Here is a 27016-nt window from a genome sequence, read left to right on the forward strand (position 1 = left end):
TGCATGCTGTCCCTTGCAGGGAAACCTGTGAGGTCTCCAATCTGCTGGGTCTCTGGCCATCTCTAGCCAGAGAAACCATGCTGTCCTTTCACGGTTCTACATTGTGAGAGTTAAGTAAAGCATTTTATGTAAAGGGTCTAGTGCAAAACATAGGAATGCCCCCACATTTATAAAATATGCTTTTTAAAATGCCTTACTTCTCTAATACATTTTCTAACTAGAATGAAGCCAAACCCAAAGCAAAATATTCGTAGCTACTATCAGGACCTCTAGGCAGGAAAACAAGCAAACCGTAGTATGTCCTTCCACACTTTTGTGAGTGGAAGCAGATACTGCTAATAATTATGCCAGCTCAAGCAGAACCGTAGGAGATTGAGACATGTGGGCATCTTGTCTACCCACACCGCTGGCTTTGCTGTGTCAGCATTATAAATAAGTCCATGTCAAAGCTACTCACACTGATGGGGAAGTAGCTTAGTTACTAGAATGCTTGTTTCACATTCACAAAACCCTGAGTTTAATCCTCAATACCACATAAAACCAGGAGTGGGGCTGAGTGTCTCTAGTCTTGGCGCTGAGGAGGTGGAGGCAGGAGCATGGCAGTTCCAGGTCATTCTGGGCTACATGGTGAGTTTGAAGCAAAAGAACAAAAACAAGACAAAACAAAACTCGGATAAGTCATTTCAACTGGCCTCTGAGTTCCTTAAGACAACAGGTCCAATTATTTGGTGAACATGTCCAGCTTTTGTGATATGATTTAAATTGATTTCCTGAGTATATATAGTAATTTTCATCGGTATCAGTTGCTTTTTAGAGGGTCATTTCATAACAGTAGAGCTGGGAAGTGATATGTAAGTGTAGACTAAAAACAAAATTTTGTTGATCTGCCTAGAGTTTCTAAAGCAGGATATTCCATTTCATTTTAATTTGCATTTTTATCTTCAGTGAAGAGAAATATAGATCTGTATTATTAACCATGTCATCTATGACTTGTCTGTGCATGTTTAATCTATTCTCATATTGGATTTCTGCTACTCTCCTTATTTATCTGTGTGAGCTGTTTATTCCTTTGTAGTTATTTTTTTCTCATTGCCTTTGTGCACAGAAGGGTTTTTTTTTCTAATTACAAAACAGAAGAGATTACACTTATTTATTTTTCAAATGTTCTAATGCTTTTTAAAATTTAATACAACATGGTATGTTTACTGTGTGGGTTGTTAGTTTATCCAATTAATCAATGTTTTTGACATATTTTTGCACCACTGAATATCTAATATTCTTTTCATTCACTTACTCCCCCACTGAGAATAACACTAGCTTCATCATATCAATGTTCATGTAAGCTATTGGTTCATTATGGATAATTTATAGTAGACACTGTAAATCTGTGTTGCCTTCATATATTATATATCTGTGTAGAGCTAATCTGCTGCCACGGTCTCTTCTATTCCACTGATGTACAATGGCACTTTAGCAATTATAGTCTCTTGGTTTATTTAGCATGCAGCATATGGGTGGTACACTCCCTCCTCATATTTTTACACCCTCTCCTTTCATGTTTTTTCTTCCAGATGAATTGTAGAATTGTCCAGCTTCAAAATTTCTCACCTGGGATCTTGACACTTTGGGAAGAATTTACAGCTTGCCATAGTTCAGTCTTTTGAGACAGGAGCATTCCACAGTTGTTTGTTGTTTTCTTGTTCTTGTGACTAAGGATGGGACTAGAGGCAGCCTAATAGGGGAAGCCTTTATTTGTCTTATAGTATGCAGTGACACAGTCATCATGGCAAGGAAGGCACAATAACAGAAGCATGAGATGGTTGGCCATGCTGTGATTGCAGGCAGGAAGTCAGGTCAGGTTGACAAAAAGTAGGCCAGCACTAAGGCCTGCCCTACTGACCCACTTCATCTCATAGTGCTTCACCTTCCAAAGGTTCCACAACCTTCTAAAGTAGTGCCCACTAGCTTCACCAAGAGTTCATATGTGTGAGCTTGATGGGGGATATTTCATAAGCAAAATACACCACAGCCCACCTTTGGTCATATTCCTTTTTCTTATCCATTAATGTCTGTATGTTTTTCTACTATAAATTCTGTACAGTTAAGAACCTAATCCTACTTACTTTTCTTTCCATATTTATAACCGAATGTCATTGTGACATGAGAAGGATATAGGGTCACTTTCATTTTCCACCCAGAATCCTTCCTGACCGTTGTCGTTAATCCTTGAGAATTAAATGCTTTAGAAAAATAGTGATTCATTTCATTGTAATTAGTTGCAAACAGGAATATTCCTTCTTTTTTTTTTTTAAACAACTAAATATCTACCTGTGTTTTCTAATGAATGAAACCTAGAATTCAGGACAATGTTAGATAATATCAAGCTAGTAGATAAATATGTACTTTGATAACAACACGTGTAGTAATTTTTACTTAAATTGTTTTTAAATATGCTTTTAGCTGTTGGTGAAATGGTCATGGAAAGCTCCTTTTATGTAAAGAAAATACATCTTTGTTTGCATTAATCAAGAGAGATTTTAAAATTTAGTGTAGGAGACAAACTTCAACAAATGCCGTGATATCATCTACCAGATAAATACTCTTTCTGCATCTTGTTATCCAATGCTACAGATGTGTTATATTAATATTTTTGTCATTAAATCATATACTTGAGAATATCCTACTAACCTGTAGTTAAAACTTTTACTAAATTGAATTTTGTAGCTCTTTGAAGACCTACATTTGATGCTGTATGTTTCATCTTTTTTGGTAGATTTTTGTTAGGTTTTAATTTCAGACTTAAAACCTGACTTTTTTCTTTCCTCTATAAAGATTTTAATAGATAGGAATGATTTGTTCCTTGACAACTTACGAAAAGATATCAGTAAATTACTTGGCTCTAAATCCTTCCTTTGAAATGGTTTTTTAAGGTTTGATTTGGGTTGTACTGTTTTAAATAACTTATTTTTTGCCCATATAATACCATTTAATTTATTTTACCAAACTTTATCATAGAGTTTAGGGTAGAATTTCCTTAAAGTTTTAAGTACTTTCTGTGACTCTCACTATTGTATTATGATTATCTTGATTATATTTAAATCTGTCTTAACCAGCTTTCATTCACAGTGAGAAAATACCCAGGGTAGGGGGACAATTTTCAGACCGGAAAGCCTCATGCTGGTTCACAATCTCAGAGGTTTCAGTCTATGGTTAAGTGGCTCGATTGTGTCTGTGACTTGAGCATGAGAGAGATAATGACAGGGAACACATGGTGAAACAAAGTTGCTCACCTTCTGTAGGCTAGGATGCAGGAAAGACAGCAAGAATGGGCAAGCTGGGGTGGGGTGCGCTGTGCTTGAGGAAAGGAATGGATGGGGAGAAAGAGAGCTCAGGGCAAAATATATCCTTCAAGTAATTCGGTCCTGCTAACTATGGCGGCGTTTTCACCAACTATGACTTGGTTTCACCGATTTTCTACCACCTCACAAAAGGTCATTACACTGTGAACCTATCAAGTGCAATAATTTATTGATTAGGTTAGTGCCCCTGTTATCTACGCACCTCTTGAAGGTGCTACCTCTGTGCTGTGCTGAGACCATGCCCTCCACAGCTGAGCTTTTGCTGGACATTTCAGATCCAGTTGCTTGTCCTTGTTCCTGCCTTAAATGAATTTGTTGTTGTTGTTGTTGATTAATAGCAAAATAGCTCTTGGATTTTTAATTCTGTATTGTTTTCCTCATTTATTTAAGTTTGGTTTTCCTTCTTTCCTTGGACTTGTTTTGGTTGACGTCATGGGTCGTGTACTTTTCTTCATCTTTATAAGACCAGAAACACATTCCAGGCTAGTCATTGTAGTTTGGATTCCACTCTTTATATTTTTACCTACCAGCAACTTTGACCTAGTTTCTTCTTTGACCTAATAATAATTTTCAGAAGAGTGAGTTTTACTTGTTGAGACAGGGGGATCATATTTTGCTTTCACTTTCTTTCCTATGTTTCTTTTAATGGTTGATAAACATATATTTGGTTTCCCTTTTGATCCAGTAGACTTTAATAAGTTTCGTGTTTTGTATACAGGGGAGAGGTTCAGTTAAAGTCTATCCCAATGTCTATTTTGATAGTTGTGATTAGACAGCCTAGCCTCTGACACCCACTTTGGAGAAACTGCTTCAGTGTTATGTATGCTAAGCTCCTGTCTCTGTTATAAATGTGCAATTACGGCTAAAGCGGTCTCATCCAATTATGTTACTCATCTTTGTTCTTGAGTCTTTTCTGGCATAGCTGTCTTCTCAAAGGATCTGAGATCGTGCTTCCTCTGATCTTATATTTCCTGACAGTGTCTGAGTTCCTCCTTTTCTTCTCAGTTTTGAAGCAGTATATGAAAGTACCCTTGACTATTGTCAAAACAAATTAAGATCCTGTTCTATAGTTTAAAGCTATTTCTTAGAGTCCTTATTTCCAAATAAAATGTATTTTATAAGGAGGATTTTCTCAGTACCTGGTACTTCAGTAGTAAATACAGGGGGCTTTCACACACACTGACTGAATTAGAATTATGTGAGTTACAACATGGGGACTTGAAGATTAAAGGAAAACTGACATCTCCTGACAGACACTTCTAGCAATTCTCTCCAGTTGGGGGAGGGAGATGTCATATATGTGCCATAGTGCACACGTGCTGGTGGAGGACAGCAGCCTGTGGGAAGGAGCCAGTGGATTCCAGGGAATCAAACTCAAGTCATTATGTTTGGTGGCTGTTCTAGTCAGGGTTTCTCTCACTGGGATGAAACACCACAAACAAAAAGCAAGCTCAGGAGAAAAGGGTCTATTTGGCTTACACTTCCACGTTGTAGTCTATCGTTGAAAGAAGTCAGGACAGGAACTCAGACAGGACAGGGTCCTGGATGCAAGAGCTAAAGCAGAGGCTATGGAGGGGTTGCTGCTTACTGACTTGGTTCTCAATGCTTGCTCAGCCTGCTTTCTTATAGAACTCAGAACCACCAGCCTAGGAATGGCACCACCCACAATGGGTTGGCCCCTCCCTCATCAGTCACTAAGAGACTACCCTACAGTTGAATCTTATGGCTGCATTTTCTCAACTGAGGTTCCTTCCTTTCAGAAGACTGTAGCTTGTGTCAAGTTGGCATAGAACTAGCCAGGACTGTGGCAAATGTCTTTTCCTGCTGAGCCACATCACTGATGTCACTAATAATTCCAAATGGGAATACACAAAACTTTAATTTATTTAATTTTAATTTATGTATGTATGTATGTATGTATGTATGTATGTGTGTGTGTGTATGTATGTGATAAATTGTGTGTACTTGTGAATGAAGGTGCTCATGGAGTCCAGAACAGGGCACTAGGTCTCCAGGAGCTGATGTTACAGGCAGTAATGGGCCACCATATGTTGGTGCTGGGAAGTGAACTAAGGTCCTTTGTAAGAGTGGTGTACGATGTTAAAACCTGAACCATCTCTCCTGCCCCAATGCACATACTATTACAGGTTGTAGACTTCTGAGTTATGTTAGAAGCCTTTGACAGTACCAAAGATACATGATATTACCGATTTCGTCATAAAATAGCAAAACCTCTTGTTTTTCTTCTCAGAATTTGAGATAAGTTCAACTTTATGATGACAAGATACAGAAAAAGTACACACTTCCCCCTCCCCTCTAAACTATTACAAGTATTACCAACTGTTCTCTTATACGAAAACAAGTTACAGTGGTTTGTGAGATAGTTGCTTCTTAAAGTACTTGCATCCAGAAGGCCCATCCTTTCAGGTTTATCAATAGCAGCTAACCAAAGAGGATAGACACATTTCTTCATTGCATTTTTTTTACCAAAAGCTGAAGTAAGGGAGAGGGCCTACTTTGCACACCACTAACCAAAGGACACACTAAGTGCACAAGATTCAGCCAGTTGCTAATGAGGATCATGTTTTCAACAAGACTAACAGCCTATGTTGTCCTTCTTTATCAGCTTTTGAGTCCCAGTGATTCTACACCGGGAACAATGCAAACACCACATTGCTGACTCCTGGGATCTTTGTATCACCATATGGGCACATCGTTCTATTTGGGACCTCTTCTCTATCGTCCTCTCATCTGCTCACCTCCTCTCTCTTTCCCTCTCTCGGCCACCTCTGCCTCACCCTTTCTAAGCAAGTACCCACCCTTAGCATTTCTCCACTCTCATTCTTTTGAAAGTGGGTGGAGAAATGCTAAGGTTGGGTACTGGTACTTAAAGCTGACAGCAGTTCTGGTGTCTTCAGAAACAGTTTCTCTGTCATGGTAAACTGAGTGAAGTCTTGTGGTGACTGGGTCCTGAGTCTAAAACATTTGAGAGGCACTATCTGCTGACAGCTGGGCAGACACAGAGGCAGGTGGGCTTTTGGAGGTTAAAATCAGGGATGTTGACATAATTCATCCTGAGATGTTTATGTTCTCAAAGTCAAGCAGCTGGGGATATGGGAAGGAGGGAGCCCAGAAACTTTGCATATTTATCATTTGTAACTTCCCTTTCCAAATCAGAGTCTCAAAGCCCCCGGGAATAGTCACTCCTCAGCCGTAGAAGCCTCATTGATAGAGCAATCGAGATCACATGTTTCAGAATAAGCTTTGTAGGGAGAATTCGGAAGTTTGAAGAAGAGTGGTATTTGAATTGGGCCCCTTAAGTTGGAGGGATATGGAATGTACCATGACAGAAGGAATATTGCCTACACAGGGCACTTAATAATTAAGAACACAGAAGCCAGGATAAGGGACAGAATGTAAACAGAGAGTTCAGAAAGGCTGATGGACCTAACACTGGAAAGCTCAGAGTGTCAGCGGCAGGTTCTTGTACCTCATTCTCCTGGAACAGAACACTAAGATGCTGTCAAGACTGGATGCTCCCCCTACATACATGTCTCACTAGATGGTGGTGATCATGTATAGGAATTCCCTGGTAACCATTCATATGGGCTAATCATGGCAGGATTTCTCCACCCAAGATGCCCTCAGTAAAGAGAATTCCCTTATGAAAGTTTCTATAACATGCTTGATTCCATCTTTACGAGGAGAGATTTTTTTTTTAAATATAATAACACCTTTATCATACAAACATTAAGACATATTTTAAAACATATGATGATCTATTAAAACATCTGAAGATTCATCTAGTGTTTGCCCAACATGAACTAATTGCTAACGTGTGCCAAGTTCTATGAAGTATTCTCTTAGCACCTGAAAATAATGTTTGGTGTTTCTTCAGATTTATTCTCGCTTCTGCTGACATCTGCTGTGGGCCTCACTCTTTTCATTCTGTTTTCTGATTTTCAAGATATATACCGTAAAATGGAGGTAAGTGGTGTAGAGTCCGCATCTGTCATGATTCAGATGTGCCAAAGCTGTACTTGAATAGCAGTTTGTAAGTCAATCATGACCCTATACTCTCTAATCCACTAAATATCATGAACTTTTATTTTGTAGAAAATATTTCTCCATTCCACATATGCTTCCATATTAATGGTGTCATCCTTTTAGCATGTTTATACTGTTCATGCCTAAAATTTTGTTTGTGACCAGGAAAAAGACACTGGGTAAATGTGCCTGTTACCAAGCCTGATGACCAAAGTTCAGTCCCTGGGACCTACATGGAAGAAGAAGAAGAATAAGTTGTCCTGTGACATCTACATGTGTTTTGTAGAATTTGTGTTCCCCTACAACACACACACACACACACACACACACATCAGTAAAAAACAAAAATCACTTTAAATGTAATTGCAAAAGAAAAGTGTTAGACAAGTCTTATCAATACCAGGAATTGACTATTGAGAGTCTTATTTGAGTGGCCATCATTTGGTCCCACTAGTTTGAAAGTAAATTCATTAGGACGTTACTAAAGCTATTCTTGGACAAGTCTTGTGGGAGATGTCTAGAAAGGAAAGGAGTATCTTGCTGTAAGCCCGTAGCTCTCTTTTGAAGACTAGCCATTCTTCACTGAGATGTAATGTGAGTGACTGATACAGCCCATGTTTGAAGGGAAAAATATAGCTGGAAGGACATAGGGAGGAATTCTTATTGTTACTGTGACTTCCACAGGATCTTATGGAAGGAACATGGGTTGGTAAGTGTCTAGATCTTGCTAGTTGAGATCTAGCTATGTCAGGCTGGTTCTGATGGGCAGAACTTCCTCAGTATCAGGAGAAAGGGCAGAGGGCCTTATGAGTTTCCAAGAATGACTTTGGTTCTGGCAATGCAGAGAACATGGGGTGGCAGGGATGAAATTCAAAGCAAGGCTTGCATTACTGAGTAGATAGAAGAGTATTTAAAACAGAGGCAGGTGCTGTACAGTGGAGCATGAAGAACAGAGAAGATTAGAGGAGGCAGGCACCGTCCAAGGCAGCCAACAAGGTTAGTAGTCTCTGCCAAAATAACGAAGGGACAGTGAAGGTTCTTTGGAAGGATATTTCAAGCAGATTAATTAAACAAGGGAAGGAAAGCACAGCAATGGAGAGATAGTTAGGAAATGATAACTCAGGCAATCCATCCATATCCCATGAGTTACAGAGCTTCAGAATGTGCCTGGCTTAGGAGCATGATGCTGCGCTGAGTAGTTCGGAAGTGAAAAAAGTCAACCATACAAGAGAATAATTCCAAACTGAGATTGCTCTCAAGCTGGTAATGGAGAAGAGCCTTTTTCACTGTGGTGACAGTGGCACTGAGATCTGCGTGGGCCTGAGTATGAGCCAGTTTCTCCAAAGCCAATGTACTGCCTTTCAACACTGGGGAGATGCTGTCTCTGTTCGGGGGAAACAGATGACCAAGTAGTGCCTTGAAACAACCCATCCTGGGATATGGATGAGAATTGGAAATGAATGGCTGGAGCAGTAGGTCTCAATCTTCCTAGCTTCAACCCAGTTCCTCATGTTGTGACCCACACCATAAAAGTATTTTGTTACTACTTCATACTTGTAATTTTGCTTCTATTATGAACCCTAATATAAATACATGACATGCAGGATATCAGATATGTGTTCCAAAAGGGTCATGACCCATAGGTTGGGAACCACTGAGCCATAGACTACAGGTTGGAGGATGCTGTGCTTATACATCTCAGGCTTCTACACATTCAGTCTAACTTTCTGTAAGGTAGAAATTTAGGTGTATAGTTCCCCACTCACTGTGGATGTAGCTACCACATCTAATAAACAGATACGTTTAGTCTGTAGTCTTTGAACAGGTTGTACAGGTTGTTAGACTTGCATGAAGATGTTTGAGGCTAATAACATTTGTTCAAAACATCATACTTAGTCAAAACAACTTTAATCTTTTGTCATGACTTATAATTTTTACTCAGAAGTTAGTTTTGCAGGAGGAAAAAGAAAAGCAATGGATTCCAAGTAAGTTTTGTTTTAGGAGAACGGAAATCAGTAAGAATTGAAGACGAATGGTTCTATTTAATGTCCTCTTCCCTGGGTTTCCAAGCATAAGTGAAGAGGGTCACATGAGCTCCAAAATGTCATCTGCTGCACTGCTCTACTGACAGACCTGACAATTATCATCAGCCCATCAGGAGCCCATCAGCTCCTGAGGGAGCACAGGCCAGGAAGGGTCCATTTGAATTTAGATTCTGGCTTTGAATCAGTACTTGGACAAGAGATGGCAATCTTCAGCTTTCCTATCTCCAAAGTAGAAAAACCAATGCCTACCCTTCCAACCTCTGTGTTATTGCAAATGCAGAAATTCTAAATAATAGTGATAATAATAATAACAAGCAGGAATGATTTTTCAAAATGTTAAGTGTGCAACCTATAATGGTGCTAGTTTTTTTTTTTTTTTAACAGTTCATCCCAACCACAACGTCATGGAGAATTTCAATTCTGGTGGCAGCCTTTGTCCAGTTCTGCGTGGCCTTCTTTGTAGAGGTAAAGTATATGGTTCCTATCATTTTTTAAGTAGGTATGTAAATTCAGGGTCTTATTCTCAACATACGTTCATTGTTTAGAGCGACCACTTCACTCCCCACAAAGGATTAGTAAAACTTTCTTTAAAACTGCGCATGATCTCGTTGAGAGAAGTTCTGTGGAGAATGGCTTAACATTCTTTGAGGCTGCAGAGAAATATTCCTGGTATCTTTCTTCATAGAAAGTGAAACTCAATTCAGTTCCAGTGCTTGTCATGAGAGGCACTATATTTGCTCCCTACTGTTTTCAGTACTCTAGAAGTGAGGCCAGGTGACCCTGCAGCTCTGGTGCACAAGGAGACCTCTAGACAGACTGAAGGCGTCTTCAGGAGGCTTCCTCTAATTGGGAGAGAATGGAAGCCACTTTTACTGTGAGCCTTGAAGGCCTTCTTATGAGTGTGTTACTCTTCTACTGAGTGCCATTGAATGACTCACACACACAGAAAAAGGCTTGAATGGTATTTTTTAAAAGGAGTTGAAAAAAATAGATGACTCTTGAAGTATAAGCAAATCCTTTGGGAGAATGGAACAAGCAAACTAAGTAAGTGTGTGTGTGTGTGTGTGTGTGTGTGTGTGTGTGTGTGTGTGTGTATTTCTTATATTCTTTAATTCAGGAATTTCACCTTTACATCGAATTTTAAATATATCACAAAATGAGATAGAAAAATTTTAATCCTACTTGTAGGAAGAGATTCATGATAGTATCTACAGCAGCAAGATATGATTCAAACATACTTCAATGCTTATGCTGCAATTTGAAGAAATGCCATAGTCTTTAAAGATAATAAGATGACTATAGCTTTATGTCAACTACAATAAGCTATTTTATAAGACATAATTACACAAAATTGTACATGACAGAAAATCTAGCATAAACAAAGGAAAGTACAAAGCAGAAACAGATCGATTGTACTGTTGTTTGTGAAACTTGCACAAGGAAAGTATAAAAGGGAAATCAAATGCATCAGAAAGAAGACAATTTTGAGGAACTAGAGAGACACAGTGACTGTGAGTGGTTGTTGCTCTTTCAGAGGGCCCTATTTGGTATCCAGCACCAATCAGACAACTTACCACCTTGAGTAATTCCAAGTTCTGCTCATCTGATATCTTCTGGCCTTTGCAGACATGTGCATATACACATACCCCGCCCCCACAAACATATGCATAAACCAAAATAAATCTTAAAAATGCATTTGATTGCTTCAGACTAATTCATTCAAGCAACAGTTTTTGGCACTGGGACTGAGTTTATAGTTTCTGTTTTCTCTCTCCTCTCCCACTCCATCTCTTCCCATTTCTTCTTCCTTTTGTTTCATCTTCTTGATATGTGGTCTGTCAAAGTTAGTTTGGGTCCCTAGTGGAAAAATTGTAAGTAAATACCTAGCCAGGATTTTACCAGAAAATCTGAAGAAGTGAAAGGTCTCAAGTTTTTAGCAGGTTTCTGTGCCTGGAAACATCTCAGCTTCCAGGAAAAAATACCAACCTTGACCTCAGTAGAGAGGAAGCTCAGGGTCCTAGGCTTCCAGCGCTAGGTAGCTGGAAGGGGCTTGCTTGCATAAGCACAATAGTTTCACTATCATCTCTCTCGATTTTTCAGGACGCCATCCTTCAAAATAGAGAGCTTTGGCTGTTTATAAAGAAAGAATTTGGATTCTACTCCAAAAGTCAGTATAGAATCTTGCAGAGAAAGCTGGCAGAAGACCCGACGTGGCCTCCCACAAACAGGACAGATTATGCAGTCAATGGCAAAAATGGATTCTACATCAACAGAGCCTATGAAAGCCCAGAAGAAGTCCTCAAAGGGAAGCTCAAGCTGGGAGGGCAAGCTTCAGAACAGCACTTTTGGACCAGACTGTAATCTGAATTGCTGTCACGCCTGTTCCCCAACATCACCCTTTGTTCCCTAAACTAAACATTGTAGAAAGGTGGAAAACTGCATACCCCTCACTCTCCTTCGAAGCATCCAATGCACTTCGACATACCGAGCCTTGCAGCAGAGAACCTAACATTAATTGTATCCTTCACTAGCTGGACAGAAAACTGCATGTCTTAGATCACCATTTTAATAACCTGTATCCATATTATATTTTTCTAAATGGACAGGCCTCATGCAGTGAAACTGGATGTATGGCCATCAGAAGAGAAGAAAAGCTGAGGTAGCATTTGGCATTTGAAACTTTGAGGAATATATTCTTTTATCATACATAAATTTGTGAAGCACATTCATGTACATACATTTGGCCAGAATCATGAAATTCCTCCTGGATTGCATCTTTGGTGTGGCTTCATGAGAGAAATAAGATGAGTAATTCCACCCTAGCTACACAGGAAGGCAGAGTGGTGTGGAAGCTGAGAACAATAGAGACTGGTGCTAATCTTTTATAATCCGGCATGGCACTGCTAAAATGTATGCAAACTACACCAACTTTGTACATTCCAAAAGTATATTGTATGGGGCCAGTGAACCTAACAGTGCAGCATAGACAAAAATAATGAAATAAACTGTTCAAATGTGTTTTTCACTTTATAAAGTATGTTGCCTCCATTATGATTATCAATATACAAAAGTTCAAATTCTAACTCTAAGAACTTCTCTGAGCTCATCATTCATTGGTCATCTTAAAGCCAAATTCTAAGAAAGGATCTATGATGGTTTTACCCACACTGAGAATCTCCAGGCTACTAGGCAACCGATTCTATTGTTTTAATTACTCAAATCATCAAGGCTGTTTATTAAAAACAACAACAGGATGCATCCTTCACAATGTGTTCTGTGCACACTTTGTGTAGCGCCTTTAATGTGTGTCACCCTTGCTGTTAGCTGGAGAGGAAATACTTCCAGTTCAAACACTTGACATTAATCCTAGATTTTCTTTGAAGTACTAAACCTAATTCTGCTGATTCAACAGACCTTCCACAGTCATAGGTAACTTATCAACTGAATGCCATGAATAGCAACCATGTGACTAACAGCACAGTGTGTGGAGTCTCGATAAGTCTCAATTGGTTCACCATGCTGAATTCTTTACTTTTCAACTTGTTAGGAACTATGACTGTAAATGACATTATAAGCACTGTCACTCAAACCAACAGCACCAATGTGCACACCTATGAAAACAAATGTTTGCCTTTAAGGTTTTTTGTATGCATAGCTGCTTAGAGAGTGATTGTTTTCAAACTGTCCAATTTACTGTCTGTAACACTTAATTTTCATTGTCAACTCGATTAGACTTAGAATCATGTAAGAGAGACTTCTCTGGTATATCTGTGAAGATGTTTCTAGGAAGGTTTTACTGAGATAGGAAGACTTGCCCAAAATGCTGATGGTAACATCCATGGACCTGGTCCCTGATGGAATAAGAATGAAAAAGGATTCTGAGAACCAGCATCTCTGTCTCTCACTTCATGACTGTGGACACGGTGTGACCAGATGTACAACACTCCCAAGTAATGAACTGTAATCCCTCTAACACTGTGAGCAAAGGAAACCCCTCTTTTTTAAGTTGTTTCTCTCAAGTATTTAATAACAGTAATGAAAGAAGAAACTAACAAGCAGCCAGGCCAGCAAAATCAACAGAATTGAAAGTCTTTTTTTTTTTTTTTTTTAAGATTTTACGGTTTGAGCAGTTGACCGCTGCTGAGGAACAGCTAACAGATTCTTATAGCTCCAGGTCTGGAAGATCTGACTGACATCTCTTCCTGCCATGTCTTTGTGTGTGTGTGTGTGTGTGTGTACACAGAAAAGAAAATAAATCTGCCTTTAAAAGCATGTTATCTTATCATTAAAAGAAATAATACAGCAACCTTGAAGTTGTCATGGCAAAGGTCTCCTTTTACCTGACAGCCCTATTCAGTAATTTGACTCATAGAATGAAGAGATTCGGTTGATATATTGTGACATTTAGATAGCATATTTTATTTGTTATGTGTTCATATTCAATAAAAATACAGACATTTCTTTCCTAGTATTACCAAAAACCTATCACCTGATGCAGATGGTCTTTACATTCCATTTTCTTGAAACATGATAGAGCTGGACTCCATTACTGATTGCTGAAAATATGCCCAGACAATAGTTCATAGTGTTGGAAAAATAGCTGACTCAAGTACAAGTTGCATTGAATGTGTGGGTATTCAGTACCCGCAGGAAAACAACCCCAGCTGTGTTTAGAGCTGCCCATCCTACACTCGTAAATTGGTTGGCCATGTTTACGGAAAACCAAGGCTGCTGAAGCCTCACATCATTGATAAGTAAGTAAACCCATGAATTTAAAAGTGCATTTCTGACATTTTTTTAAACATCTTGCTTCTTTTCTGGAAATGTAAGAGTTCTCTAGAAAGTTTTGACTTGAAGCCATAAGAGGCATTTGGTTCTCAATCCTATTATCTTTCCTGGCCAGGGTAAACTTCTGCCAGAGACTAATGCCCTGCTGTGAGTTGGCTTGGTCTCTGCAAATATATTTTCTTGAGAAGGCAGCACACCAGTGGGAGAAAGTAGCCCAGCGGCTACAACTGTCCTTACCTTAGGAGATTCTAGAAAACTGCATATTCTTTACTATTTGGGAACAGAGACCTGCATTCAGGATAAAAGTAACCTTTTGCTTTCTGAGAAGACCAAGCACTGAAGAATGAGTTTGGGGGTTAGAACAAGTAGGGTCTGTAGGAAAAGCAAAGAAAGAACAGAGGGACTCCGGGCTGGGAGTGGCAGCACATACTTCTGTTGCTCACCGTCATCAGGGAGTTTCTGGAACCAAGGTCAAATCAGGTTACTAGGTGGGAGGTTTCCATTGAGCCCTGTGCACTTGACTTTACCATACTCAATCACTTTCTATTCCTAACATGTTTCCTTCTTGACTGACATGCTTTTGATAATGGCACAAAAGGATGCCAGGCTGGCTGTGTGTTTTGCAGGGCAATGCTATGATGCCTTTACACTACCTGCTTGTAGAAAGACTTACATTGCATCTTTCCTGACCCGCTGCTACCAAGAATTCTGCAGAAATGGCATTAAAACGTAGTTTAATTCAACGCATAATCAGTAAAATGGAAGAGTAAAAGAATGAGATTCCTCGACTTACAGATCACATCTTTAAAGGGATGAGGAATTTTGTGTTATAAATACAACATTTTGCATCAATATTAATGATTGCTTGCCAAGGCTCAAAGGTCAAACCACTGAGCTACCATACAATCTGGAAGGATCCATTTAAATCAATAGAAACACAGCCCATTGTTCAACACTGATTCCTGAACTCACTGGGTCTGAAAGTACAAGAGAGAGATAGACCTGAGAGGGGCTCAGAGGATAAAGCATTTTATACATTTATAAAGCATGAGGCCTTGAGCTCAGATCCTCAGAGTCCATATGAAGCTTGGATTGTTAGCACACATCTGTAATTCCAGAACTTGTACCATGAAATGGAGGCAGAGACAGGAGACGCTCTGGAAGCTCACAGGCTACCTAGCTTGCCATAAGCTGTGAAGAATAACACACCCTGTTCTAAAATTTTTTTATAAAAGTAAAATAAAAATAAAAATAAAAATAAAAAAGGTGGAGACCAAAGGCTGACACACAAAGCTGTCCATCCACATGCACACCATTCATAAGAATTTCATGTATATGTACACACAAAAGCCCTGCACCCTCTTCTTACATGCTCCACCTACACAGGTACAGCAATATGGGGGCAGTACCCCCAAATGCTTTGTCATTCAGAGATCTTTAAGTATTTGGATATGTCATAGATATATATCCATGTATCCAAAATACTGGACATGTTCATGTTCTTTTTTCTGACAAGGAAAGGAATAGGAATTTTGATGTTGGCCCTGACAACTGTCTCTCCACACCTCTGGCAAAACAGCCATCCTTAGGGAAAAGGAAAACAATATTTACAGTAGAAGAGAAAATGTGGTCTTGGCTTTGTTAAGATCCTCAGCTGGTTGGATCTAAAGGTGATTGGGTTTTGTTCAAGCTGCCACGGCAAATCCCTGCTAGTGGGGAAAAACTTTTCTTGGCTCAACGATAAGATTAAAATCAGCAAGCAATTTATTACAGAGTCTGCCATCCATCATGGGGATCACGAGCAATAATGATGCATTCAAAATAAGTATTTACCCCAGGATTTTTTTCTCCTCACAAATTTCTTCATTCCAATCTCTTCAATAAACTGCTAATATTCCGTTCTTTGTCTTTTGGAAAACAAGCCGAGGAATGTGAAGACATCAATACCAGCTGCCACCAACCCGATGGTGCCGATTGCTCGGTTGGCCTAAAAGGAAACAAGAAAGAAAGAAAGAAAGAAAGAAAGAAAGAAAGAAAGAAAGAAAGAAAGAAAGAAAGAAAGAAAGAAAGAAAGCAAAGAAAGAAACAAAGAAAAAAAATGCATCTTATTCTAAAGATGGCAGTTTTGACTTGCAGCTTTGCTTTGCTTCATTAACCAAAGATCTATTTTAATGTACAATGAATGTGTTTTAAAGTCCAAGGTCAAAATAAGATATGAATACAATTGTAATTTTTATAATTTCACACAACATACAAACACACACAGTTTTCTATTCCTGAAAATTAAAGCTCTTGGCAGTGTCTAAGTTCCTCATGGACATGGGTCCTGGTTGCACATCATAATCTTCTGGTGAGAGGGGGAGTGCTGTGCTCTTTTGCAAAACCTGGAGACTGCAAGTAAATTGTTCTATTGCCCAAGATCATCATACCAGCAAGATTTCTAGATGTAAGTAAACGCTTCATAGATGCTTGCTCTCCCTCTAGTAGCCTCTACAGTTTGACCTGTACTAAAGGTGTGTGTATGTGTGTGTGTGTGTGTGTGTACATTTCTCTAACTAAAGGATGCCTATTACTCAGAAAGTCCAGGAGTATAATCTGTGATCTAATCTAAGCAGCTATAAGCTCTTATTTGCAGGATACAGTAAGCACATGTGCTGGACAGTTTGTGTCAACTTGAAAGTTGAGTCACCTGTGGAAAGTGGACATCAATGGAGGAATTGCCTCCATCAGATTGCCCTGTGGGCATATGGGGGGAGGGCATCTTGGTTAATGATTGACGTGGGAGGGCTCAGCCAACTGTGGATAGTGCCACTCATGCACAGGAAGTCCCAGCTTGTAAAAGAAAGCAAGGCAATTGAGCCATGGAGAGCAAAGCCATTAAGCATCGGCCCTCTGTGGTTATTGTGTGACTTTGTACCCTAGATTCTTGCAATGATGAAATGTCTCCTATAAAATGAAATAAACATTCTATTTACCCTAACATTAACCATAACTCTAACCATTAAGTTGCTTTTGGACAGTGTTTTGTCACAGGAAACCAAGTCAGTACACTTTAAGAAGAGTCAATATTAGTCAACTATCATGTCAAATTGGTTTTCATAGAGACAGAGTAAGCCATTCCCAAACTCAATTGTCCATAAAAGAGTTCAGACATTCATAGCCATTAGAGTATTAATCATCATCTTGTGATAAGGGTAGCTAATGAATATTCATGTTTTTTATGGCACTCAGCTAATATTTGCCTTGTATCCTCATGGATTTGAGAGCAGTGTTATGACTGAAAAGTCATATTTGGATATTGGAGTCATCAGAGACTCAGAAGACAACATTGAATCTCTGGGATTCAAGAGTCATGGCTTTCAAATAAAGCAAACACTTTTTGTCAAATATCTGGAGACTGGTCTAACCTAGCCAAGGTCACAGTTGCAAGCTCCCTCTGTATAACTCATAAGCCTGTACTGTGGAGCCTCTACCTACATATTTCTGAACTGCTATACTGTCTCCGTCACTGCTGCTACCCTATTGCCAACTGGCAAGACAGAGGCATGTCGAAGGAGCATTTGCTCTATACATTTACAGCATGTGTTTCTTTTGTTATGCGAGCCTGCAATCAGAAGGGAGTAAGCCTACACCTGTGACTTCTTTCCTTTCCTAGTCAGCTTTAACCACCAACCTGACACAGCTTAGAATCACCTGAGAAGGGAGTATCAGTTGAATGATTGCCCTGTAGGCATGTTGGTGGGGTACTGACTTAGAAGGGCCTAGCCCATTGTGGGTAGTTCCATTTCCTGAGCAGGTGGTCCAGGGTTGCATAAGAAAGCTAGCTAAGTATAAACCAGCCAATGGAGCCAGAAATCAAATAGTTTGCCCTTGCTGTACTTCTTGGATGTGAAGAGTGTGGTGGTTTGAGTATGCCTAGCCCAGGGAGTGGCACTATTTGGAGGTGTGGCCTTTTTGGAGTAGATGTGGCCTTGTTGGGGTAGGTGTGTCACTGTGGGGGTGGGCTTAAAAACCCTCATCCTAGCTGCCTGGAAGCCAGTCTTCCCCTAGCAGCCTTCAGATAAAGATATAGAACTCTCAGCTTTGACTGCACAATACCTGCCTGGATGCTGCCATGCTTCCACCTTGATGATAATGGACTGAACCTCTGAGCCCGTAAGCCAGCCCCAATGAAATGTTGTCTGCGAGTTGCCTTGGTCATGGTGTCTGTTCACAGCAGTAAAACCCTAACTAAGACAAAGGGAGTTCCTTGATTGGAGATAATGTGTAATATTAGCATACAGGACTGCCTCTGTAGGGTAGGACCTGCTTGATCTTCTGCTCTGCCATCCAATGACATACTGCAACCTGTAAGTTAACTCTTTCTCCCTCAAGATGTCATTACAACAGAATGAACCTAGAACTTTGCCTCTTTCTAATTACCTAAAAATGTTTCCAGTGGAAACAAAAATCATGCAGACAACCCGGCCTTACCCTACAAATCCTATTTTCTTCTGTTATTTTACTTTTACTTATTTGGTAGTTTTCTGCTTATGTTACCAATAATGTTTACTAATCACTTCCTAAATTATTCACTAAGAATATCAAAAGGTGAGAGGCACACCGAGGACACCCAGAGACGCACTTGATGATACTACAATGAACAAGTATGTGGTAGCAAGTTGGAGAGAAAGAGAAGTGGATTTGTAAACTATGAAGAAAGAAGGAACTAGAAACTCAAGTAAGAAATAGCCTGATGTGAGTAGCCTGCACTGCCACCTGAGGCCATGCTGAGGTCTTGGCTCATGCATATCAAAAACAAACAAAAAAGAGGCAAAGAAATACTGTCACATAAAATTCCCAAGAATAATGAAGAGCAAGGTCAGAAGCCATGGAGAAGGTCTGACCAAAGGAAATGGGGCAGGAACCGAAAACATGAAAACTCAATAAGGCAGCAAATAGAGTCAAATGACTGTGGGTTCCAACCCCAGAAAAAAGATAGGATCCTGGGGTTGGGGTGGCCCCTAGCAAGATGCGAGCACAAGTGACTAGGTATCTTTCAGCTTCTAGAAACCTGAATTGGAGAAATCTCATAAACGTGAGGCTTAGTGAAGGGATAAACAACTTGATCAAAGGGCAATACTATTCTAGTAAAGACTCCCCATAATGTGTACTTTCTCAAATACCAAATGCTCTTTCATGTCATCTCATTTAGGGTAGCAAAATCTCATATAAACCAGACAATGTCTTGGAGTTATGTATAGTGGGAGCTGACCTACAGGCTTTGAACATCTCAAAATGGCAGAACTTTTACCTCATGGCTTATTCAGGATTATAAAATCACCAGTCTGACCTTGGACACTTAGGCTTTTCAAGATCTTATATTTGAAGGCCTCAGCAAAGGCCCCATTTTGAGGATCTGTGAGAACTCAGTGAAACAGGCTGAATCTGAGGCTATGTACACCATCAACATAGCAGGTCCTATACGACTATAGAATTTATCAATGTCTATTTTCTGAGGCTCAGCAACTGCAGCAACACACTGAAGAGCAGGCATGATGTGTTTATGTACTGCCTTGTTCAGGCTTATTAAAGGATGTGCCCATTTTATATAAAGATAGATAATTTTAGTAGCTTATTTGAACTATTAAAATAAACATGTTACTTATAGAACTTTGAATAGTATTAAAAAATTAAGCCACAGGCTAGATAAAATATTTACAAAAGAAAAATTTGTTAAAAGACTCATTGAAAATATACGCAGGAGTCTTAAAAATCAATAGAAAAATAAACAAACCAAATTTGCATACAGGCAACATGAAAGGGCAACATGAAAGGGTGACATATGACCTGATTCCAACTGAGACATTCAACAAAGACAAGGGATGCATACAATGAGAATGAATCCAATAAGGTTGTCCAGGTCTAGGGTGAAGGGATGTGATTAGGTAGTTTACAGAATAATTTCAGTGCAGGGAAGTTATTAGTATAATGATGGATATGTCATTATAAGTTTATCTCCATTCATAAAACATTCAGCATAAGAGAAGAAATTCTGATGTGAACTATGGTCTTTGATTTACATGAGTTTTCAAAGTTTGCTCACCAATGTTTTAGAAAAGTAGAAAGTAGAAGACACAGATGGAGGAGGACATACATATGTAAAGAGCAGAGAGTCTGTTCTACAGTTGGGACAATGTTGTAATTTTATAAACTTCTCTAGAGATTGCCTGTTGGTTTTGTGCCACTATAAAAATCAGCAGTAGGAAACATAAACAGGATCATAATCCTTCTACCTTTTAAATCATTTCTATGTATTTTTTAAAAAGTCAAATCATTGTCATTTCCCAAGGAAACATCTCTAAGTTCAAGGTCACTAAAGAGTAAGGTTAGGTTGTGCTGGAAGAAAGGAGCTTCCCTTAGGACTTGTGGGAATCAGAGACACTTCGGAAGAGGTGGAGACAAGACACCTACTTCAGAGGCACCCTCCACCTGCTTCTTCCAATTCTGTCCCATCTAGCTTACACCACCTCCCAGTAATGTCATCAGATTAGGAACCTATCAATAGATGAATCCATTGATTGTAGGCATTAGGCTTCATGATCTGATTACTTCTCAACACAATAGCTGCTAGCTGTGGAACATGCCATATGAGCCTTCGGCTAGATGCTGAATATCCAAAACATAGTACATGTTTTTAGGACAAAATCTGTAATATAGCTAATCAAGAGACTTCAAATACTTCTGAATTTTTAATTATAAAATAACTCAAGGGTACAGTAAAAACCATATATGGTGTACCCCAAGTCATCCAGCCACTGAATAAAGGAAGAACGTTAGCTCACACCAACAGAGTGCTGGCACTTGGTAGATTCTGTAGGGATGATGTTTTTGTGCTCTGGGTATTATCCTTGTATTATTCAAATGCTGATTTCTTTATCCCATTACCTGGTTTCAATCCAAACATGGCATTGTAATGGTTGTGTTAAGAGTCTCCTGCCTTCAGTTTGTGTAAACAATGCTCACCATTTATTCTCTGCCTTGTCAATAAAAGCTGGAAAAAGTCAGTAACTAGGTAATAGAGATATTCACTTCTGGGAATAGAAAGGATTCTGGGAGAGACCAAGGTAGGGGAGATTTGCCATGAGAAAGGGGTCCTGGAGACATGGGAGAACACACTTGAAGCCCAGAGGGCCAGAATCCAAATCCAAGTATCTCAGGCATTTGGGCTTCGAGGTAACCAGATTAGTTTAGAGGATTAGAATAGAACAATGACTACCCAGGTATTGCATGGTAAAGCTCTATTAAATAAACGGTAGCCTCAGTCTCATTCATTTGTAAGCTAGCTGAGAATAAAGAAAAACCGCCACTTTCAAAAATACATTTACAAGATTCCTAGGCATGTTTGTGCACCATTTTCACAAGTATCCAATAGAGACCAGTTCCACTATTGGTTGAGGACGTGATCCCCTCATGGGTTTTGAGTCTTTGTATGAAAAGTAAAAGATGGTAAATCTCAGATAAAATTCAAAGCGAGAGGATTGTAATCTGTTCTTACTTAACCACACTTTCACAATATTGAAGTATCATTAGCAAGCAAAATGCTGTAGATATTTAATATGTGCAAGTTGATATATTTGGAGGTGGGCTTACATCCATAAAATGCCATCCTAACCAACACCACACATATATCTACCACTTCCACAGGTTTCTTCCAACCACCTTCATTGATTCTGCTATTGTTTTGGTTTCGATTTTTAGTTGGTTAGTTGGTTGATTGATCTCTTTTGGCTTTGTTGTTCCTATAAGAGTATCTAACCCGGAGAGCCAGCTACCTTCTTGACACAAATAAAAATAAACAATAAATTTATAATAAAAGCACAGGCTTGTAAGTCATAGATACTATGTTATAGAGTAGATATGAAAATTGATTTATTTGATATAACAGAAATTTATATTGTTTTGATCACTATCCCCCCATTTGCAGAAATTAAATGAATAAATATTATTTGCTAATGCAGTGAACAATTTAATCATTATCAAAGATCCTATAGTCCAGTTATGTCTGAAAACATCCATCAGCTGAGGAATATGCCATGCAAGACTTTGGTTGGACACTATACATCCAAAGCACAACAGATGTTTTTTTATTAGGGTGTAAATAATGTGCTACTTAGCTGGATAATTACCAATTACACAGATAGAACACATTTCTTAACAGTACTAGTTGTCAACATAAAGAAAAAGAACATGTGTGTGTGTGTGTGTGTGTGTGTGTGTGTTATTTCCTGTGTATGAACATTCACTGTTAATATACTTCCTGATGGAAGCACATTGCCAATGAGTTCTTCCTAAAAATAAAATAAAATAAAATGAATAATAATAATAAAAATTTATCTGGGCTTTTTAAGTTTAAAAAGTAAAACTTTTGTATGTACCTCTAACAATTTTATTCTCTTGCATCACCTTAATACTTTTTGGATTAAGTCCAGAGATGGAGCCACGCTGGCCTGAGAACAGGCGAGGCAAAGGCAAGCCAGGTAAACATTCACTTTATTGGGAATCTGCTATAACACTACAAAATAGTGCTGGAAATCTACAAAATTGCAATATTACAAGAATCAGATATACTGGTCAGTCCACATATGGAAAGTCATTTAGAAGACCAGTGAATTAAATATGACATTTCATTGAAAAGTAGCATTGTAAGGAAATAGGAAAAATTTACCAATCCTTCAAGACATGTCATTGGTTGGCCATTATTTCCTACTGGAAAAGAATCTACTAATTAACCCATTTGCTACATTATTCAGTTCATGGAGTGGTTGTTTTGAGGTTGCTGAATTGGGGAGTATTGAATACTGTGATTAGTAGAGTCAGTAAGGCTGACAGGAAGCTATGGACTTGATGCTGCCTCAAGTCCCCTTCCAGTACACATTTCAGGATGTCCAAGTGTCAGTCTGTTAGATCTTTAACTTACTGTATTTTTAACAGCCTCCTTCTCTGCCCTTCAGTGTTTCCAACTTTTCTTGTTCTTAACATTTTGGTTGAAGCGCAAAACCTTCATCGTGACAGATAGGATTTTACCAAAGGGGGAAACTTCTAGAACCTTCTAAAGAAAACTCACCTGCTCTGACACTCCTTCTCCATAGCGGAGCAAGGTCACAAAATGCTCACAGTTGTTGACCAGCAAGTCATAGGCTACTTCCTGCCCAATAGCGAACTCTGACCGTTGTATCACTTCCTCCACAGGGAGAGGAGGGTATGTTGTGTCATACTTGTTATTTATTCTGTATGTGTCATTTCCCACAACATCCTTCAGAAGCTGCATTTTCACCAAGGCCTTTGTGCTGAACACAGACTTGGCGCTTGTAAATGATGAGCGAATGCCATCTGTAATGAGAATGTTGGTTGGTGAGGCTTAGCGATCTGGTCCACAGAGTACTAATGCCATCTAGGACTGAATGCTAGAGATGCTAGGGAACTTAGATTGGTCTCTTCTCCTTATGCAATAAACTAAAAGTGCTGGATCTTATCCACACATTGTGTTCTCAATTACAGTATTATATGAGAGAGAAAACAAGTTGCATGAAATTCTCTGCCTGTCCTTGAGAAGTAAGGCTTTTAACAATTGGCATTAGGAGAGATTTTTGCACACATTTCTAGCAAACCCATGATGGATATGTCATTATAAGTTTGTCTCCATTCATAAAACATTCAACACAAAAGAAGAAATTCTGATGCGAACTATGGGTTAAGATTATTGACCAATTTTCCTATTGCACCTGCTCCTTCATAGCATCTGAACTCTTGCAAATGGATATCTTAGGGATTAGGAGAAATGTGTTATGATTCTACCATCTAGCTGTACTTACTGCTTCTTCATACACTGCTCTTCCCTGGGCTTTAATGTAAGCCTACAGTTCCTGCTGTAAAGCACCTAAGATCCTGCTTTTCTTCTGTCATGTCCTCTGGCCAGCAAACTAATATCCTAAACCTGAAGCTAACTTCGGTAGGCAAAACACAGACAGGGCCCCATTTAATGTTTTTCCTGCCTGAAAAATCCTTTGAGTCTCTCTCTTCACTTGAGATAACTCTGTTGGTAATCATTGAATAGATGGCCAGGACCCTTTGTATCTGGGCCTGATATATCAGTACCATGACTCCTTGTGACTTGGCATATTCCAGGACTTAGTCTCTCTCTCCACACGTGTCTATTTTCTGTGCATGGCCATCATATTCCTATAACTACTAAGAGGAAGGGACTCTACATAACTGACATGTCAATTTCTCTTTCAGTTATGACTAAAATTGAAATATTTCCATTCTTTCTACCTCGGTCTCTTCAACAGAACAGCAACATTCATCAGTTTATATTATAGACACTGGAAGTACACAGGAACTTATGTTGTATACACTGATGTATGTAATATTCCTTTTAAGTGAAGTTTTATGTCACATATAACACTTTAGAAATTTTAAAATATTATATTAAGACCATCTCCCAAATAGTTAAACATGTCCAAAAATATGCTCTTTAAATTGCTATTATAGTTGCTTTATATTATTATAGTTCCACAATTGCCTGTTTCTTCCCCAAAATGCCTGCTAGAGCCAATCGCTGTGTTACATCTTATTCTCCAGAAATGGAGTTGTGGCTCACAATGGGCCAATTTAGCGTCATTCTCCATGATTTCTAAACTTCAGCACATAGAGAGAGAAGATTAGCCCTTTCCTGATGAGTCACAGAACTGTAAGAATGGAGCCTCAGCTTGTGAACTGTCCCTGTTTCCTTCCACAGTCAGAGAATGACAACGACAGGCAGGAGAGAGAAGACACTTGTGAGTCAGAAGACTGATGTGACGGCATTCCTAACCCTGGAGCTGTCCAAGGCCAGCTTAACCCTTTCTGGTGTAAGCATGGAGTTGTCTTTTTGCTTGTTTGCTTTATTCCTGCTGTATACAACTGGAGGATTCTAACAGACACAGATACCTCATACCCAGTGGCTAAATCATAATGTGCTTAACCAGCTCCCCTGCCCTGTTGAAAATTAAGCCATTGTCTCGTTTTCTTAAACCATTAGAAATGAAATTTGTCCACATTTTTAAATGTTTCCCCAGACTCCTGAAAGCAAAATTAGATGCAGAGCATAAGAAATCTTTTAAAACTCTTAACACATACTGTGAAACTGGTTTTGTGAATGGCATTATCAGTTTCTATTTCTGTCAACCATATCCTTGTATTAATTTCCCCTGTCTCTATCCACAGTGAGTGCTATCATTCTATCCTTTGCTAATGAGATGGGTAGGAAATCAGTCAGTGTCTTAGTCTATAACCTTTAGGTGAATATAAAGTTGAAATGTCTATTCTTTTCCTTTGCCAACTCTTTTCAAACTTCCCCCTTTGTGGCTTGCGTTCTTGGCTTTTGCAGTCTCTTCTTTGAGATGCCAGTTTCCCAGGTACAATGGAACTAGTTTTCTCATGCCTTTAAAGTCTTACTTCCGATGCTGCTTCCTTGCAGAACTGCCCTAATTGTAGCAGCCCCCTCTCCCCTTCCCCACTCCTACCTCCCTAGATCCAGAGCTTCACAGACCACCTTCCTAACTTGGATTTTCTACATCTTTCCTAACATGTCTGATAATTTGCTCTTCTTCACCCCCACTGTCTGTGAGAGTATAAGTACCACTGTGTAGATATCTATATAGCTGTGTAGCCACAACACCGAGAGTAACATTCATCACATATTATACAACCTATGAGTAGCTGCCGAATTAATTAAAATCACCCACTTGTGTGAGACATAAGGACATAGAGCTTAGCCATGTTTGGGGCCAATGTCTTCCTCAGTTAGTCATTTATTTGTAATTAGAATTTTTTTAAATAGAGATTTTTAATTTTAATGTTATTTAGTCTGTGAAATCCTTTTAATGATGCTTTGGTCTTTGAATATCATTTTCCAAATTAGTGGGATTTAGTTTCTGCATTTTATCTGCTTTCTGATTTTATCTGTGCTCCCTTCTAAATACAAAACAACTTAAAAGCTCCCAGGTGCCCTGGAAACAAATCTTACCTACAGGTACAATGTTGATAACGTAGCCATCACCCAAGTACAGTGCCCAGTGCTGATAGCAAGGACGGAACACTTCAATCAAGTCTCCTGGGTGGGGATTGTGGGGATAGGTTAGTCTGAAGCAATCATTAACCGCCATCTGCAAGGACAGACATAAAGATGAGCTTGCTGTTAAAACTCAGAGCACAAGAGTCTGAGGAAGAGCTCCACATTGCCAGAGGGACAAAGAAATTACTGAGATGACCCCTGGTGGTAATGACTCAGACTCACAGAGCTTTCTTTGGATGGTTTTGTGTATGCTAGCAGTAAGGGGAGTGGATAGCTCTTGCATAATTCTCTACAGCAATGCTTTCTTACCACGATTGTTCTTTAAATCTAGAATTTGTTTGTAGAACTTGCTTCTGCACAAAATTTCAGTATAATAAGCATCAAACTATGCCTTGTTTGGAACAGGGAATAGAAATAAAGGGAAAGCAAATGTACGTTTGTTTTATATGCAAAGGTTCTAAAAAAAATACTAGAAAGTATCAGTCCACTCTTGCTTCTATAGTGTGAAGTAGTCAGGGGTCCAGGGTCTAAGATCAGAATTCTTTCAGGCTGTATGATGTGCAGTACAACTAAGAAGCAGAGGTGTGGGTGGATGCTGAACACTGTGAACATTAGAACATCTAATAAGTATCTTGTACCACAAGACTCACTCTGTCACTTTATTTTAAGGAAAGACAGGC

At 39.1% G+C, this 27016-nt stretch overlaps 2 protein-coding genes across 2 annotated transcripts in view; one reads left to right on the forward strand and one right to left on the reverse strand.

The window, feature by feature from the left end:
- The window catches only part of Atp13a5 (ATPase 13A5), a 140201-nt gene extending 128389 nt beyond the window's left edge, over window positions 1–11812 (forward strand). The window contains exons 29-31 of the mRNA XM_028753804.1: window positions 7258–7346; window positions 9836–9916; window positions 11552–11812. Coding sequence (XP_028609637.1) covers window positions 7258–7346; window positions 9836–9916; window positions 11552–11812 — 431 coding nt within the window. The remainder of the gene's footprint in view (window positions 1–7257; window positions 7347–9835; window positions 9917–11551) is intronic.
- Window positions 11813–16127: 4315 nt separating this feature from the next.
- On the reverse strand, window positions 16128–26427 carry Plaat1 (phospholipase A and acyltransferase 1). The gene is made up of 3 exons (XM_028753751.1): window positions 26289–26427; window positions 23346–23611; window positions 16128–16226 (listed from the first exon to the last, which is right to left on the reverse strand). Exons 1-3 carry the CDS (start codon window positions 26425–26427, stop codon window positions 16128–16130), a joined length of 504 nt encoding a protein of 167 aa, XP_028609584.1.
- Between the last annotated feature and the right edge of the window lie 589 nt (window positions 26428–27016).

Source organism: Grammomys surdaster, unplaced genomic scaffold (genome assembly GCF_004785775.1).
Source record: "Grammomys surdaster isolate TR1022 unplaced genomic scaffold, NIH_TR_1.0 125956, whole genome shotgun sequence".
Lineage (NCBI taxonomy): Eukaryota > Metazoa > Chordata > Mammalia > Rodentia > Muridae > Grammomys > Grammomys surdaster.